At 39.8% G+C, this 16,120-nt stretch overlaps 1 protein-coding gene across 1 annotated transcript in view; it reads left to right on the forward strand.

The window, feature by feature from the left end:
- Positions 1 to 281: 281 nt before the first annotated feature.
- The window catches only part of HOOK1 (hook microtubule tethering protein 1), a 28,863-nt gene continuing 13,024 nt past the window's right edge, over positions 282 to 16,120 (forward strand). The window contains exons 1-9 of the mRNA XM_055815408.1: positions 282 to 463; positions 5,861 to 5,946; positions 7,571 to 7,643; positions 7,962 to 8,012; positions 9,473 to 9,605; positions 10,513 to 10,580; positions 11,791 to 11,853; positions 12,776 to 12,859; positions 15,708 to 15,874. Coding sequence (XP_055671383.1) covers positions 413 to 463; positions 5,861 to 5,946; positions 7,571 to 7,643; positions 7,962 to 8,012; positions 9,473 to 9,605; positions 10,513 to 10,580; positions 11,791 to 11,853; positions 12,776 to 12,859; positions 15,708 to 15,874 — 776 coding nt within the window. The 5' untranslated portion in view covers positions 282 to 412. The remainder of the gene's footprint in view (positions 464 to 5,860; positions 5,947 to 7,570; positions 7,644 to 7,961; positions 8,013 to 9,472; positions 9,606 to 10,512; positions 10,581 to 11,790; positions 11,854 to 12,775; positions 12,860 to 15,707; positions 15,875 to 16,120) is intronic.

The raw sequence follows: 16,120 nt of genomic DNA on the forward strand, positions 1-16,120 counted from the left end.
AGGGGCTGTACCAACCGGCTGCCCGGCCCACGCCGCACCCCGCTGGTACGCGACACAACCTAGCTTCGCGCACGGCGGCTGTAGCGCGGGCTGCAGAGGCGACCAGCCGCTGTGCGGTGCGTTCCCGCCCCTAAAGCATGCCCTCGTGATTGGCGCGAACAGCTACACCTCTCCGTTGTGATTGGCCACACCTGCTGACACTCCCAGCGTTCGCATGGGCGGGCGCTGACGTGTCCGCCCTGGCACCGCCCCCCCCCGCGCGGAGCGGGGCGCTGGGGGCGGCGCGGGCGGGGGGGGGGCGCGCGCGCGGTCACGGCAGCTGCGCGGCGCTCTGGGCGTGAGCGCGCTCGCTGCAGCGGGCGTTCACGCAGCCGCCCTCCGCGGGGGCGGCCGTGCGGGAGAGGCCGGCGCCATGGAGGCGAAGCCGGCCGACCTGCTGCTCTGTGACAGCCTCATCCTCTGGGTGAGTGGCGCGGGGTCCCTCTCCCTGCCCGCCGGCGGCGCGTCCCCGCTGCCCCCGAGGGGGCCTGCAGGAGCGGCCTCCCGCGGCGGGAGGGGCTGTCCCTGCCGGAGCCGGGCGGCGGGCGGCCGGCAGCGGTACGGGGGCACCTGTTGGCCGTGCGGGGGGCGGCGGCGCCCTGAGGCGAGCGGCTCCCGGGGGCCGGCGTCCCGCCGCCCGGGGCTCCTGTCAGGCGCGGGGCGGGGCGGGGAGCTGCCCCAGCGGCAGGTGGCAGGAGCCGCAGGCGGTTCGGGGACAGCCATGGCTGCGGGCGTGCGGCCTGCGTGACAGACGCGTGTTGGAGCCGCTGAAACGGCCTTCCCGACTCCCGCGGAGCGCAGACGGGGTCCTCTGAGTGTCCTGTAGGCCCACGGAGTGGCTCTGCAGCAGTGGCTTCAGTGTGGGAACTGCCCAGTAATTAACAGTAATAATAAATACGTGCAGTTAATTCGATTTGAGTTGCCGGGAGCAGAAACCTCGGAACGGTTCATCCCAGGTTTCGATAGGTGAAGGCAGGGGTTAGCCAGGCGCAGCACACCGAAACGTGGGCGCTGGTTGTGCGAGCAGCACGTCTTTAGAACAATAGAATCACGTTAAGTGGGAAAAGACCTTTAAGATACGGAATCAAATCCTATGTGTTCGTCTCATTGATCAGGCTTGCTTTGTTTTTATCCCTTATGTCTTAACAAGTTTCTTTTGCTTCCTTGTGGGTAATTCTGCTCTTGTAGATGCTGCATTATTGGCAAGGGTGGGCTCTGCTAAATACAACTTTCAGATGAAATCTTGGCAGGGAAGGCCACAGTTACCTGGCAGGAGGCAATAGCAGGTGTTTTGGCTGTGTGAAGTGTAAATCAGGGAAAGAAGGGACTGTTTTAGAAGCATTGTCGAGATCTAGGAATGAAACTGGCAAAAGTGATAGCAACATAGCGGAGTAGATACTCCTTTTACTTTCTGTGTGATAGTACAGAAGTTTTAACAAGTTAAAGTCTAATAAATCACTGAAAAAACTATTTCCTTTTCCTCTCTCCATTTGCCTTGTAGTGATCTTGTATCTTTCCGATGTTTTGTTGGCCTTTAGAGTTTCAGTTGCCTTATGCTTGCCTTTCTGAGGTGGATATCTTTTTGTCACTTAATCTATACATACCTTTCTTTCCTTTTTTGGGGGCTCTTTAACCTTCTGTTTTCCTCTCAGTAGTCACGTAAGAATAACTTCATCATGATTCAGTTGCAAAATAAAGCAGGGCATTCCTGAACTCTTTTCTCAAAATCCTGTCAGCAGTGCTGAACTCTCTTAAAATTTTTACAATTCCTGTTTCAAATATTTTAAGCCTAATACTCACTTCTAGTATCCTCAGAATGCATAGCTGTAATTACATCATGACTTTTAAAGGTAATGCTAATGGAACTTTAACTAGCCTTAACCTGAAAGAGCTTTGTGTAGTGTCCTTAATGTCAACGTACATACAACTCTGTGTGTTCAGGTTTTCTGTGCAACAGTCAGCAGATGCATTGCCAGATGCATGTTTTTAGATTTAACACCCTATTTCTTGGACCCAGTTTACAATGTAGTAGACACCAGTTGTTAACATTAAGATATGTTTGACACATTCTTTCAATTTTAATTTCATTCTGAATAATAGGGGGGGAAATGATCTGGGGTGGCTGAAGATCTGAAGAGAAATGGGTTCTGTAACTCTATGTGGTTCTAAAGGTTTCTCAATTTATTTACTCATTAATATAGCAAAGAGATGCTCATGATTTTTTGTGTTCTACCGCCAGATCTTGTATTTTTTTTTATTTTAACAAATTCTGTGTTATAAAACGTGCATTGTCCAGAGACACATCTCTTTGACTAACTCCATAAAACTTCTGTCCCTAGTGTGTATAATCTGAGTATGAAACAGAGAACCTCAACTCTACATCATGTGGATGAAACTGAGGCCGTATCTTCCCAAGAGTTGGATAGGTTGAATTTCACTGGGTAATGTGAACACTCCTGTTTCATCTACAGCTGTTTGGAAGAGCCTTCAACAGATCCAGAGAAAAGGCATTTAAGTGTTACGTGCCACAAAATTACATTTTCAGATGTATATTGTGAGCATAATAGCCGTATGTCTGAGAGAAAAATACTTGCTTCTATTATAGTAGCAAGTGGTAGGGTACATTTAAGCTAGATTCCTGAAATGGTTTTCAGCACGAGTAGCAGCATGGCCCTGAAGCTGTATTTAGTAAAACTAATCAAAGTTGGGGGGAGAGAGTACTGCTACAGTCCTGGCTGCTTCTACCTGCCTCCTCCCCATGCCTACTACTTTCGTTGGTTTTGCAAGTATAGTAAAAATCTGTTTTGAGGAAATGACTAGGCTGGTATAGGGTTTGGAGAACCCATAATTAATACTACTTCTATTATTTCTAGGTGCTTATGTAACTTTTAAATATATGGAGAAACTAAGATTCCCAGTCCTGCTTTTTGCTTACTTTTAATTAGCTGTTTCTATTCTTGGAGATACTGGCATACATAAAGCAGTGTTGCATGTCACAGGGTTTTCTAAGGCTTTGTTTACCTGCTCTAATAGGCTTGGGTGAAATGGTATTATATGTACTTACCAATTTATTTGGTTTAGAAGGGGGTGCATACAAATAGCAGCATGACAGTATTGTGCCGTAAAACTCTGAATTCTGGCGTGCTCCGTCTTGACTCGTAAGCTTTCGTGCCTGTTCTTGTTGGCATTCAGGCTGCTGTAGCATTAGAAACTAATGCTGTCAATCACAGTTGCTTTAGACTGTGGTGTTCTACTTAATCTTTTATGTAACCTACCAGGGATTACTGACTTCTCACTTGCTGTAATACAAGATTTAAACCCCACTTTTTTAAAACTGAAAAACAAATTAAAAAAAAACAAAACACATGCTTCCCATATTTTTCTCTTCTTGGCTTGATTAGACTCTTTTGAAGCAAGCAAGCAAGCAAATATTCAAAGTATATGGTCACTCATTATAAACATAGAGTAGATGATAACTGCTTCAAATTCTCACAGCTGCAAACAGCGTTTCCATCACTCTGGTTTGAGTAGCTCCATTTCCCAAACACACTTGATAAGGTTATTCACCAGTGACCTCTGGTCACAGGATGTTTGGGAAAGCCCTCTCACAGATGGACAGGTAGTTTAGGACATTTGTATGCATAGTAAGTTTAAGAAGCTGGGTTTCATAGTGAACAGATTATAAGGATCTGTTCTTGCTTCCATTCTGTTCTGCGTATACATCATCTAATCGTATTCACAGCAAACTTTCTCCTTTCTGTTTTATTCATCATTGTAAAGAAGGCTGAACTTGAAAGAATCGTTGATGAGCTCTTGTTTTCTTAACTATGTGATGAACTGCCATGTGTGTGCAGACAGCTCTCTTGCCTAGAATAGTTTGTTCTGAGCTGTTTGGGTTTTGGGGAATAAAACATTGAGGTTATAATAGCTAATTCTATCAAAATGTTAGGTATAAGCTTGGGGATGGTTTAAAAAAAACCACATAGTATCCAAAATGGCAAAACATTTTTAAGATTGAGGTTATCCCATCGTACAGATCTTAAATGCTTGAAAACCAGAAAAGTAAGAGAACAAATTCCTGCCCTCATGGGAAGTATGGAAGAGCTTCCATATGGCAATTGGCTGCATAGATGAGAGCTGTGGGGTGGGGGAAAGACACAGCGGGAGGAGATGGGTATGGTACTGGTCAATATGGACTTGAGTTTCTGCAGAAGGCAACTGGGGAGGAGCCTGTTCACCATCCACACAAGAAGTGGAGATGAGGCAAAGCTAGCAGGTGACCGACTGACAAGAGGGGATACCTTGCTGAATGTCTGTGTGCCGAGTTTGTGGCAGCAAAAAGTGTCTTGGCCAAGTTAATGGAAGAAAACCTCATTGAGGACTGTTAAATGGAAATACACTGTCTATGCTCCAGGGGTTCTCCAAGACACAACTTTGCGGAACCTTAGGAAATATTTTGCAGAGCTCACGGTTGCTTTTGACAGTCTGGTCTGAGGACCTGGGTACCTCAGTATTTTAAGGATTTTTATGTGAATCAGAATTACAGGCATAAATTAGCAGGGCACCAGAAGAGCTGCCTGTGGATGTCTTAATAAACTAGTGTTATACATCACATTGATGATGGGGTTCTTACGTATAGGACTGTCTGCTGGGTGTGCTTTCTAAGGATGCAGTCATATTGAAAGTATTCATCATTTATGTTGCTTTTGGAGAAACTAGCTGCAAAATGCTTGAGCTATTAGATTTTTTTCTTTAAGACGGGAGTTGCATCTTGCTTGTGCTGTAATTGTACTTGTGCCTGGAAGCACCAGTTAAAATACAAAGATTGCATATAACAATTAATATAGACTATATCAGGCAACTCCTTATAAAATGATTCCATCCCTAATCTGGTTTTGTAATAGAGGAGGAGAGTGAAAACTGGGACTTTGTTGCTTAATTTTTAGATAGAAATATGTAGTTGGGGTAAAACTGTGTCCAGCCCTGTGTTTAAACACTAGGTAGTGTGATGCTCGGAAAATAAATAAATAAATAAATAAATATAAAATACAAATACCAGGAATAATATATGAATAAAATATTATTACCAGGAAAAGATGTATAACTTCAGGTTATAGTAAAGTTTCTTGGGTTTATATCAGTATTTTCAAGGTGCATATTTAAACAGGAATATCTTTAGAGTGATTTTGGAATTCCCGAATTGCAGGGGACTAATTTGCCAGCTCACGGGACTGGAAATGGTTCAGGTTTTTTCAGGTATCTTCATATCCTGGAAGTCCGCAGTAGCTCTCAGATGGCTGTTTTCCACTATTTTTGTGTTATTTTCGTTATTTTCTCCCTTGTGTTATTAACCCCCAAATAATTTCAGGGGTTTCTGTTGGTGTCGTGACTTCTGTTACTAAATGCTTATAGTAAAAGGCTGGATTTCCCCCCCTCACCTTTTGCCCCTTGTTCTGATGCCATTTTTTGTTTAGGCAGTTATGTGTCCAGAACTAAGCACTGCAACATAATTTGAGGTATGGATAAATACAACTTTAGTTTCCCAAGTTAGTATTCCATAATCTGATTTACAATATAAGGAATAGAATGAAAAAGCAAAACATGGTAGTGCAAACTTTTTTAGCTACTCGTCATAATTAACAGTCACAAGTATTGAGATAATTGGGTTGGCTTAAAAACTGCAAGTTCAAAAGGGTTTTCAACTGCATCAAGTAGGAAGACACCATGCTAAATGCTTGTGCCTTGAAGAACAGGAAAATGGTAACCAATTTTCTGTCCTTCTGTCTTCTGAGCAAGAAACACAATTTTTTCCTTGTTTTAGTTGCAGACGTTCAATACTGCTGCACCTTGCAGAGATGTTCAGGACCTGACTAATGGGGTTGCCATGGCACAGGTACTTCACCAAATGTAAGTTGATACTTAAGTTTGAAGAAGAGGTGTTTAATTTCTTGAGGGTTTTGTTTGATATGCATAGTTGCTTTGAAAGTAGACAGAAACTTAGAGTGGATGGTTTATAGCAGAAGATAAAATATGCCTTTGCATTGTTGTTTTGGGGATGATATAATAGTTGAACAAAGCGATAGACTGGAGGAGGTGATGAGATATTAGAATGCTGCAGTATTAAATTCATACTTAAGGGTAATTGGGAAGAATGATGGGATCTTTTTCACTTTTCCCATCGACACTATTTCCGTGGATATCCATGCTTCAGGCAATATGTTCCTCTTTGAAATGAGGAATTAAAAGTTCAAAAGGCATGCCTTTGTGCTCTCTTCCTCTTGGGATTGCTCAGTTGATTTAGATTTGAGTTCTGGAATTTAAATGATAGCTTACTATTTGTGTGGAAGAAAGAATGTGAAGCTTAGTTGGCAATTTTATTATTAAACATTATCAAAAGCAGAATAATTCCTATGTTATTGATGTAATGACAAATGGTACTGGGTTGAGCAACACACTAGTTTTGAAATTTGCAGTTACTTCAGAGGGTTGTAACACAAGTCTTTTATTGGAAGAGTGTCATGCTACAAGTCATCACTGCAATTTTATTGTTGTTGTTGTTGGCTCAGATAACAAAGGAGAAGTCTTAATTACCATCTCCTGTTCAAACTATATTTTTGATTACTAAGAAATTACTTAAAACACCACCCCATGACCCCCCCCAAAAAACCCACAAGCCAGATCCAGAATCCCCTCTGACTGCTTGAAAAGATTTTTAAATGTGCTGTGTAAGGACAGAGCTCACCCTTTTCCTGAAGCATGGCAAAAGTTGATTTAGGATTGCTTAGTGAAGATTTGCTGAAGGTCACTTCCCATGTGTTTGCGGTACTGGGCTGCCACAGGCTTCAGGCAAGCTTCTTTATAAACAAGTTGGTTTATATGCAAGTGGGAATAATAATTGACTTTTCTTACTGCTTTGAGACCAATGAATAAACAGTGCTGTGTAAAAGCTGAGAAATTGTTAGATATGCTATGATGTACTGTTTGGCAGCTCAATGTGTGTAAACACCTCACTCAGCAACTCATCCTTATTTATGCTGGCAAAGTGAATATACTTCTGCTCAAGGGAAACAAAGACATACAAAAATATGAAATGTCAGTAGTTTAAAATGTTGTTGTTGTTGTTTTCTTGGTAAATGCCTTTGATAAATTGTAGTGAATGTTGGAAAACCCAAATGTACAAAAGTAGGAACCAAACTTAACGTCAGCACTAGTCAAAAGAAGATGTTTCTTTATGCCATTAGGATCACTTTGTCAGGGATAAAAATTCAGCACAACAAAGGCCGCCTTATCCTTGTGTTCCTAGCTGGAGCTAGCTCAAGCATGTACAGAAATTCTTCCTTCCCTGGAAAGTAGTGTCTTAGTGCAGCCAGCAGGATGGAAATTTCTTGTGTCATAGGTATAACTTGCAATCTCCAGGAATTCGTGCCTCATTAGACACTGTAGTCAAGCGTATGATGATTTAATGCTGGGAATGTCATATCTTATTTAAGTCTGAGCTTATTTATGTTTAATTGTTTAATTTTTTTTTCAGAGATGTTGCTTGGTTTGATGCATCTTGGCTAAACCGCATTAAAGATGATGTTGGTGACAACTGGAGAATAAAGGTATTCAAAACTGAAGTCAGTGAAAGTTTGTGGGGTTGAGCATTGTCTTTGTCCTGAGAGTGTCTAGCTGTCCAAACCCTGCAGAATTAAGCTTAAACTTCAAACTTTTTTAGGTTATTTTAAATTAACTTGAACTGTCTGCCTTCCAGCATTGTTGTATGGGGATTTCCTGTTGGGGTATATCTCTTCCCATGTCATTATAGGGTCCTCTTGTAGAGCTGCTATGTAAACATTTTATTATAAATTATTATTTAATTTCAGCAAAATTAAGAATTCTAATAAAAGCCAGTAACCTTATCTTTCATGTACAACCATTAGTCCAGTAATCTGAAGAAGATACTGCAAGGAATTATGGACTACTATCATGAGGTATGGAAAAAGTAATTTTTATGTTTTCTAATAATTAAACATTTTGATTATTGTCCTCCTTCACCTAGCTTGCATTTCTTTTTTCTTGTCAAAATAATGTATTTTAAGGACTTTTTTGGCAGAAAGTATATGATAGTTATCTGGTTAAGCGGGAGGTCTGAGCGAATATAAAATAAATTGGAGCAGATGTATTTTAGATAAGACTCTTTGAGTATAATCTGGAGACCGTCATTGTCTCCGTCATTGCCCAGGTCAGTGTCATAAGGACTGAGCTGCAGAAGCCTGTTGACTTTTGTGTGTGCATTCGTATTTGCTCTTGTCTAGTGAAGTTGTAATCCTTTTGTACACAACAGAAACAGATTCGGCAACCCTACTCACTTGGAAGCTGGGAGATAAGTTACAAATCCTCATGGACACTGTAGGGATTATAGTTTGTTCTCTCTCATGCAGGATGAATATGGTAGCCGTAAAAGGGTGCTGTATTTTAGTTTAAAAAAAAAAAAAAAAAAAAAAAAAAAAAGCAAGCTGAATTTTGTATGGAGATTGATTACAGTTATGTAATGGGTATGGTATAGAAAAACTTGCCAGACCATCTTATGGCTTCCTGGTCTCATCTGGGTTTGGTTGTGGTATTGAGTGCCAAACCTCTCTGTGTTGCCAGGACTGAGGCTCCCTGGCAAGCCCAGAAGAACTACTTCAGGTTTATGTGGAGCTTTTTGAAGGATTAGGGAGCAACTTGATTTGGAAGCATTTTTAATTCCTTTTTTTAATTATGTTGGTAGACCAAATTATTCTCTCATATTTGAGGTCTAGCCAAGAACTTTTAACTTACCACTGTTGCTTTTTTTTGTGTAAGTGGTCAGCTAACTAAACCCTTAGTTAATAGACTTTCCGAACTTGTGGTTTTGCCAGAACAATTTTACAGAACTGTTACTAAAGTGAATAACTTCATTGCATATATTTTTTAATGCTGTGTACTTTAGATTACGTTTAGGCCTATTCAGAGAAAAATCCGAGGTGCCAAGCATGGTAAAGGCCCTTGGCTAGCAGTGCACTGAGTACCCCTTTCCCCAAACACACATCGCTGGTGGGGTGGAGACAGGCATTTGGGACAGTCATTGCTGGTGCAAGGGAGGCACAGTGTGTGACAGCTGCGTTTCATGTGCGAAGCCCTGTAACAAATTAGTTAAGAACCTCTGCTGGATCAAGGCCTTTTCAGATTTGCTAATCCGGTACTGCTATCTATGTATTCCCTCATGAGGCAGCATTTTTAATGTGTATCTCCGTGTTTAATGCTTAAAATCTTTCCCTTCCATGAGTTTTACAGTAGCAAACTTATTAATGGACCATTTTCTCTGGATGGCTTACTTGAGTCCAGATTTCTTACATTGTACCAGATTTTTGTGTACAAAAGTGGAAGCCTACTTTCTTTCTTCATTTATTTATTTTATTTTTTTCAGTTCTTGGGTCAGCAGATTTCAGAAGAGCTTATTCCGGACTTAAACCGGATATCAGAGAACTCAGATCCTACTGAACTGGGAAGGCTTCTGCAGCTTATTTTAGGTTGTGCAGTCAACTGTGAAAGGAAACAAGGTACGCACTACCTTAACCTGTTCAACTAACAGCAGACTGCCTCAGGCGATTAAGGTGGAGGAGATGTAGAAACTTTTCTTATCTATCAAAAAGTCTTTGTTGTTAATATATTGGATGCCTGTTCTGAAACGAGTTCACTTAAAAGCAGAAAATCTATGGGAAAATTTTGTGAATAAAACTCAAAACTTTGATCAGGGTGGGTTTAAAAATAATAGTCCGAAGTGCATGTGGATTATTTGTACTTTGTTAAAATATGCACTGAGACCTAAAACTATTTGGATGTAAATCAAGCAAATTAAATTAAAAGCTTGTATTAGAAACTGCCTTTTGTTTGTCTACAGAGGCTCAAGACTGAATTAGTTGTGTTTTCTCTCCCCTTACCGGAGCTAATGCTCGATGCTCTGACGGCAAAGGAATCGTCAGCATGATTCTGTTAGTAGAGTAGGTGCAATTCCCAGGTAGTCTGAAATGACTTATAAAAGCGTGTTCAGGAAGTAAGCCCTCAGGCTGCGCTGGGAATGCAGATGCTGGCAATTACTTTTTTCTGTTGAGTTTTATTTATTAACTCAATTGTGAGCTTAGTGATTCTTTGGAAAATCTTATGTATAATACATAGGTGAATGTATGAACAAAGAACCATGTAAATACAGATGTCTTTAAATCTCCTTGCTCTATTATATGTAATATAAATCTGTTCACTTAAGAGGTTCTAATCTCTTATCCTTATCTACTATATTACTGGATAATAATGTTGGTTAATGGTAGTGCTCTGTATAAAAAGAGTGCTACCTCTTTTGAAGAAGCTTTATAGAGAATAGTTTCTTCTGGATCTTTCTGCAAATAGTATGTCATGTTGATCAAACCATTAAGGTGAACGTCATGAGTCACTGCCACTTCTTTTCCACAGAACACATACAAAATATCATGACCCTTGAAGAGTCTGTTCAACATGTTGTCATGACTGCTATTCAAGAGGTAAGTAATAATTGATAGCCTAATGCTGTCAGTTGAGAAGTCTCAATATCCATTTGTTCATCTTGTTGAATTCTGTTGTCCAAGCAAAGGTCAGGGAAGAGCGTAAGTACTTCCCTAAATTATCTGGGAGTATCCAGGACCAAAAAGTCTCAGACCCCAACCTAAGGGTTTTTATTTCAGTCTCATATGCCCAAACATACAACAATGCAATACAATAAATGCTTAAGATTTCCTGTTCCATACAAAAAATGTATCTCGTTGCCAACTGCCAGGTATAGTGGAGTCAAGTACTGAAATTTCTGTCCCAGTGCTGTAGTCTTGGACCCAAAGTTAAGCTGACTGTAACTGTTTGAGGCTACATTGTTCTGACAGAACATTCCAGCATCTGATTTACAAACTCCCAGCTGCATCTCTTCTACTCTTATCCCCCACTATCTTAACTTGTTCTGCATTGGATCATCTTAGTGATCTAGCTCACAGCACAGCTCTACAGTCACTTGCATCTGTGAGCTTCAGGACTGTGAGGCAGAGTGTGGAGGGAGGCAGAAACTAGATACTGCCTTTGAAGAAAATGTTATGTATAATTGCACTCTCATCAAGGTATCAGTGGTAGTAGGTTTGAAAATGTAGATTTAAATTGTCTATATAGTCTTTAAAGCTGTGGGTGGCCTATTGAGAGAAATAAATCCATAAACCTTATTCTAACTAATCAAACTTTCTTTCTGAAGAAGGTCCAGAAATAATACTATAATGCCTGAGTAAGATGTAAAGCCCTGTAATTCTTGACAAACATACTGTACTGGAGATCAGTGAGAACTATGTTGGTGTTCCCATTGTTTGCTTAATGGCAACTAACATGACAAAAAGAAGTGTGATGACTAGTAAATTAATTGAGTGAAATCTCATCCTCTGGTTCACTCCATTTTAACTTGACTAGGGAATGGCAGTAACTTCAACAGATCACAGATTTCATTCATTAAGATGTTACTGCTAATTTGGTTAATTTGGGGAGATGGGAGGTAAAAAAAAGTAATTTTATTCTAGATTTGTTTAAATTCTTTATCAACTATGAAGTTGTTTTTTTAAATTATCATTAATCTGTTTTGATATATTGAAGGATGTAAGGACATGGTGGAAAATCCAATTAGTACTTAACAGAGAGTGAATTTAACCTCTAATTTAACCTCCTTTTCCTGTGGCCTTTCTGTAGCTCATGAGCAAGGAAATAACAGGTCCTTCCACGTCTGATGCATCAAGTGAAATGGAACAGCAGGTAACTGCCTGGTATTTGTTGCTGTTGTAATTCAAGACTGAACAATAAGTTGGTATTTTGCCATCCCTCAAATGAAGAGGAGGGTTTCTCTTCCTCTCCAATTCTAAAAGTTAAAAAAAATAATAAACAACAATAAATTGCACTCTTTTTGTCTTCTATCTGCACAGACTATTTGGTCTGTTTTCCACTCTGAGCTGATCTGATTAAACCATATTGGTACACAAAAGGCAGAGCAACATACAGATGTAGGCAGAGAATATACAATAAAGTAATGCTGTTCTTCACTGCTAATTAAGTGAAAAGTTATCTGTGATTTTGTAGCATTCTTTGAAAAAAACCCAACACAACGGTGACTGCTATGTCATGTTTCTGGGTGGGGTAAAACTGGCCAGTGCAAACCTGCATTGCAAGAGCAGCTAGGAGCACATCAAGGCTCAGCCATGTCAGGCTAAACACTTCGGGTTATTTTTAAGGGGCCATGAAAGTTCTTGATAACCTGAACACTACAAGGCATTGTGCATAAAATGAAGTTGTCTTTAAAAGTATCTGCCCATGAAGGAACGTCAGTATTTCTATTCTGAGATGAAGGGCATTTGATTTAACAGGCAGTGATTTTGAAATTGTGACAACGTGATTGTTCCTATGTTTGGTTTTGCTACGCTTTTAGCCTAAGTTGTTGTTGTTGAATCTGGATGTTACTCGGAGTTTCAATAATTTATTACGTGTGGTAGTCATTTAGAATGCAGGTGAAACGAACAGAGATCCTGATCTAACAGCATACACGTAGGTTTCTGTGTCAGTGTGTGCACCTAACACATCCTTTTTAAACAATTGGTTATGAGCAATTGAGACGCTCTAAAAGCTAGAACTGTGAGTACTTTGGATATGGGCCAGAATGACTGACTGTCTTATTTTTTAAAAGCTTAAAAAAGCTTTGGAAGATCTTCAGGAAGCTCTAGCAGAAAAAGAAGAGTTGGCACAAAGATGTCAAGAGCTAGATTTACAGGTAAGAATGGCTTATTTCTTTAATATGTAGTGGTGCTGCTATTAAGATGCAGAAATTCTGGAAGGCAAAGTGCATTTTGAATTATTTAAGTTTCTGTGAGATTTCTTAGCTGTTTCTGGGGAAAAAGCAATCATTCTCTACTCCAAAATGCAATTACTGGAAATAGTTTTCTGATGGAAGTGTGCCAGCTGCTAACTCAAAGGTCATTTGGTCTGCTAGCTTTATGTTTACCCTTAGTAGCAGGTAGCATCAAAACAATGTTACCATGGCTTTAAAAATTGCCCATTTCATTTTTAGTCACTTCTTCTTCTAGTCTTTTGAACGGTGTCCAAAAAATCCAGTTCATTAATAATCAGTCATTAAATATAATTGTAGGAAAATAGTGCTGTTTTTAATAGGAGTTGATGAAAGTCTAAAATTTGAATTTTTTTTAGAATTCTCTACACAGTTGTGCACAGGCTCTACACATGGAGGATATTTTAGGAAACAAAAATAATGGAAACTAATAGATTCTTGCTGACATTTTCGAACCACACTGATAATAGGCCTACTTTTGTTTTTAATGGGTATAGAAATTAATCAAGTCATTCTTTAAAAGAAGGAGAGAGGACTTCATAACAATAAACAGAACTTGCATGTTAATCAATTTCTTAAAGAAAAAAGAAAAAAAAAAATCCATTTGTTAGCCCTCTGTCTGATTCTTCTTTTATGGCACTACAATCTGAGAATAGAAATAGGTTTATCTGGTAAGGCCGTTCATCTCAGATTTGATTCTGTACAAAGAGAACATTTGGGTGGCGTCTCCTTGTAGGAGCCAGAGCACTATACCGGCTGTATGAACCTCTGAAAACACCCCAACAAACCACAAAACCAGAGGCCAGTTTTACATTTCTCACAGGCAATGACAACTGACAAAGTGGAATGCTCAGAATAGCTCATAGGTAATTGCCATGCCCAGGAAGCTATTGTTAGAATACTTCATTTCCTTTTTTCTTGAGGCTGTAGTAAGGCTTCCTAGTGAAAACAGAGATTTGAAAATGCTTGTGAGCAGAATCTGCCGGAGAAAATGATTTCTTTTAAATGGGCAAGAGGGTTGATTAGGCAGCTAAACTCACAGATTACAGTTGTTAAACTTCAAAAAATGTATTCACTGTCCAAAAGCTCATACTTCCAGAGGTGCTAGGATAACAGTTCACTTGCACTTTCTGCTTCCATTAAGGACTTAGTATGTCTCATTAGAGAAGTCCCAGGCTTTCTTCTGTCTCCCACAAACTTCTCTTCTGAGATTTCTCTAATAAGTAATGATAGGTTATGCAAAGCCAGCTGCTTGTAACACAGTGTGGGCCGGGTGAGGACATGAAAAATGTTTGAGAGAAAGGGACTGCTGAGCATAAACAGATGAGTTAATGGCACCATAGCTCTTCAGTAACGTGATGTGGTTTAATTTAAATTTGTGTTGACTTTTGACACCATTTCTGTTACGTTGACATAATAGAAAAGGAGAAGAGAAAGCTATCAGAAAGCAACTGAGAAAAGGTTAAAAACTCGCTCTGAGTTTTGTGGTAATTTTGTGTTGTTTTGTTTTTTTTAAGTCTGAGGTGGGTGTTCTTTTAACATTATTCTAGAAGTGTGAATGTGCATATTTAAGGAGTGGCTGAACCTTGAACAGGAAGTATGACACTGAGCAGGGCTCAGATATGCTCTCTACTCAGGTGTTTTGTGTGCATGTGTATGGTAAAGTGATCTGGTATGTAAAAAGGAGTGAACCTAGAAAGCCAGCACCTAATGAAGTGGTAGATTAATTGCTGTTTTCTTACATCTGTCTTCCTGATAGACTTTTGAATTGTGATCACAAACAAACTGTTTCTTAATATTGTGTGCTCTACGTTATATCTGATGTTTAATCTAATAATGTCACCATGATATATTTATTTTATTTTATTTATTTGAAGCCATAGTATTGACTGACGCTTCTCATTTAAACTAATTCTTAATAAATTCACTTGTAAGGTCTCAGTCTTCCTTGATATTTTCCAAGAGTATAAGAAAGGTAGGTTTTCTTTATGATTCAGGAAAACATAACCAAAAAAGCATATTGTCCCTGTTTAAATGCCAGTTAACTAACACGTGCTACATGCTCTTATGTTTGACAGGATGTTAAAATTAACACAACAACTTTCACTAGAAAAACTTTAAAGGTTCTATCCTCTTAATCCTTCCCCATTTTATGGCTGTTAATATACTTACTGTTTCAATAAAGTGTTGTATTCTCATTTGCTTAGCTGTGAACACTTCCAATATCAAACTTGTTTGATTGTTGCAAAAAATGCATGCTCTGTATAAAGCTGTCTAGGTTTTTTTTCTTTTGCGTGTGTGCTTTCTAGCTTACGGCGCCTGAAACCGCTTCTTGCACAACCATTCACTGCTGAGCGCACGGCAGTACTGTGTTGGTGTGCTAGCCAGTGCCATCCTGCTTATTATGGTTAAGTACGAGCAAGATGGAGAGTATCTTTACACCAATACTTAGGGGTTTTTTTGTGTAGCGTCCATGGTATCCTTTTTAATGAAAGTACCAGTTTCTCTCCGTTTCACGTTGTCTGCCTTTACCATGGTTTCAGTTACAAAAATTTTGTCTTTTTTTTTTTTTAGAGGGACTTTTCCTTTAGTGCTTCATAACTGTCATACACTAAAGCATCTGTACGCTCAAGTATGCTGTGTAAATTACATTCTAAAATTTCTAAACGCTCAGCCTTTTTCATAAACTAATTTGGTGATGTACTGCTGTCTTGCTGTAGTTCTTTCCAGTCGAACAGGTCTTACAATGTTGATGCTGTTTTATCTGCACTAGGTGGCTGCCCTCCAGGATGAAAAAAACAGCTTGATGTCAGAAAATGAGATTATGAATGATAGGCTAGAGCAATTAGATGACTCTCTGGATGATCCAAGTACTGTGGTTGCAAAAAAGTATTTTCATGCACAGTTGCAGCTGGAACAACTGCAAGAAGAAAACTTCAGGTATGAAATGATTTCTCTCAAAAATCCCTTGCTTGTCATTTCAAATATATCATGAGAATTTCTGGTACTCTTTCAGGATTTTCCATCTCAATGTCATAGAATCAGAATGGTTTGAACTGGCAGGGACCTTAAAGATCATCTAGTTTCAACCCACCGGCCACAGGCAGGGACACCTTCTGCTAGACCAGGTTGCTCAAAGCTCCAGCCAACCTGGCCTTGAACACTGCCAGGGATGGGGCATCTAGA

The sequence above is a fragment of the Falco peregrinus genome, chromosome 10, assembly GCF_023634155.1.
Source record: "Falco peregrinus isolate bFalPer1 chromosome 10, bFalPer1.pri, whole genome shotgun sequence".
Classification (NCBI taxonomy): Eukaryota; Metazoa; Chordata; class Aves; order Falconiformes; family Falconidae; genus Falco; species Falco peregrinus.